At 39.2% G+C, this 2,536-nt stretch overlaps 1 protein-coding gene across 1 annotated transcript in view; it reads left to right on the forward strand.

The window, feature by feature from the left end:
* Positions 1 to 2,536, forward strand: part of Klhl24 (kelch like family member 24) — a 51,001-nt gene that overhangs the window by 32,640 nt on the left and 15,825 nt on the right. The window contains exon 7 of the mRNA XM_023700649.1: positions 651 to 839. Coding sequence (XP_023556417.1) covers positions 651 to 839 — 189 coding nt within the window. The remainder of the gene's footprint in view (positions 1 to 650; positions 840 to 2,536) is intronic.

Raw genomic sequence — 2,536 nt, forward strand, 5'->3', positions numbered from 1 at the left:
ATGCAGCAGGATTGCTGAGAGTTCAAAGCCAGCCTGGACTATGTAGTGAGTTCAAGGCCATCCTAGACTACATAGCAAGACCTTGTCTCAAAAAACAAGAGTATACAGGATTGAAGTTTATTTGTGTTCTTTTGAAGAAACAACCCCCTAGAACTTGTAAAGAAATTGTGTTCATGTATAGTTATCATGCCAACACTTATTTTATTTATTTGTATTTCATACAGGATCTACAAGGTCTCACTACATAGATTAGTCTTGTAGTAATTCTCCTATTTTCAGCCTCCCAAGTGCTGAGATTACAGGCGTGCGCCACTAAACCCAGTCTCAACTGCTGTCTCAGTGCGCCCCAGGGGTGGGGCTGGCACTGCATGCTGGGGATGGGACTCCTGCCTCTGCCTAAACAGGCGCTTTAATCTGCTGAGCTATCTGGCCGGCCCCCCAACACAGATTTTTAAAAATTTAAGCCACTGCACTGCATTCTCTCAGCACTTGAGAGGGAAAAGTTGGAGTTAAGAGTTTGAGAAGAGCACATATTTCATTATCAGATGCTCTGTGTTAATAAAATATGTTTAATCATGTGTCCTATAGATTTTTAATTAAATTATGTATTTGTTTAGCAATTTTAATTAGATGTTTCTGTATATCACTAGGTTCAATCTTATAATCCAGAAACCAATTCTTGGCTCCTCCGTGCAGCTATCCCAATTGCCAAGAGGTGTATAACAGCTGTGTCCTTAAACAATCTGATCTATGTTGCTGGTGGACTGACCAAAGCCATATATTGTTATGATCCAGTTGAAGACTACTGGATGCATGTGCAGAATACATTCAGCCGACAGGTAAATGCATAAAACAGTCAAAAAAAGGAAATCTTAAGAGGGACCAAGTGCTTGATCATTATTGATTTCACTTCTTCAATATTTTGGGTATTGGATTACTTATAACTTCCTTTTTGCCAACCCAAGGTGAAAGATCATTGCATTGACTGCTGAGATTTTTTCCCTTAACCTGTTTCAGAGTGCAGTCTTAACCCCGTTGCTCTTTCCTGCTTCAGAAGAGATGTTTTCAAACTGGTTGTTTCTCTGGTCATTGGTGGCGCTGAGGTCTCTTCCATTTACTCCACCCAGAGCCCACTTCCCTCACCCCACCATTCCCCAAGCCCCTTTTCTTTGATCTTTTGGTTTGTGGCTCTGGTCCTTCCTTCTCCCACTAAAGTGCTATTTCTGATGCTGGATAGCTGGCTCCACGAAGACCACTTTAAAGATGAGATAATCTGACCGGTCACCACTAGTAATCTCTTCACTCACTCTTTTTTTTCCCTAACTAATCCTTAAATATGATTATTGCTTGAGCCTTTCCCCGACCTCATCCTAGTTTATACTCTATTCTTGAATGATATCCTCTACTCTGAAGACTTAAGTCTTTACCGCCATCGAAGTCTTTCTCTTCTGACCCAAACTCCATTTTCCGGTTGTCTGTTTGGTATTGTCCATGGATGATGGAAGATAAATTTAGCTTATTTAGCTCAGTATCCTCAGTTTCTACTTTTTCCACTCCTATTTTTCCTACTTTTTGCATGTTCTTACCTAAACAAAAACAATAATATTCCAATTAGCCTTACTTTCTCTGATATCTCACTTTTCTGTTTTTGTCTTTTTGAGACAGAATCTTGCTGTGTAAATCAGGCTGCCTTGAGCTGACTTTGTAGTCAGCTGGGAGCTCACAGTGATCCTCCTGCCTCAGCCTCCCAAATGCTCCCAACAGGCCCAATCTGCCTCACTTTTCTAAACCATTTTGTCACCAGTTATTTTCCACCAGCTCTAGTTGTATCTTTCTCTTGGACACCTACTAAACAATCCAAAATATTACTTCATTCCAGATCTTCATTTTCTTTTTATCTTTATTCCCTTTCAGTATCACTTTCTGTGACTTTTCCCCACTTACATTAAATGTGTGTCATGTGTATTCTCTAAATAGATCATGTATGTTTTTGTCTTAGTTCATGCTGTACACTTAGTCTCACATGCCTTTTTTCTTTTTCTGTTTGAAATTCTACTCATCTTTTACAAATCACTTCATAGTTCAAAAAAACTGAGATTGCAGTGGCTAGAACTGAACTTTCTCCTTTTGCAGTTATGAAGCTCTCTGCCCCTCCCTCCCGCTGATGTTCCCTGGAGCCTGCCCCTGTGCAAGAGATCCCACCTGTCTCCTTCTAGCTATCTTTCATCGTGCTCTTTGTTGTACTTTACCTTACTCAAATGGGAGATGCTATATTGTATTTAAACTTGTCTGAACATTATCTGAAATGTTATGGATAACCAGATTGTATTATTATAATTGCATACTTTTAGTTAGAATAATCTCAAAATAATTATAAGCTTTAGTAGTAAGAAATAGCTTGTGCTTGGAAATCAGTGGTGTTTTGTTGTTGTGATATTCAGAACTTTTAAAATTGATAGAACTCATTGTGCTTTAGATGAAAATTTTTATAGTTTGGCCCATAATTGGGGCAGTTCAGGAGTGGTAATCTGTGTGA

Source organism: Octodon degus, unplaced genomic scaffold, assembly GCF_000260255.1.
Source record: "Octodon degus isolate 3935 unplaced genomic scaffold, OctDeg1.0 scaffold00126, whole genome shotgun sequence".
NCBI classification, from domain to species: Eukaryota; Metazoa; Chordata; class Mammalia; order Rodentia; family Octodontidae; genus Octodon; species Octodon degus.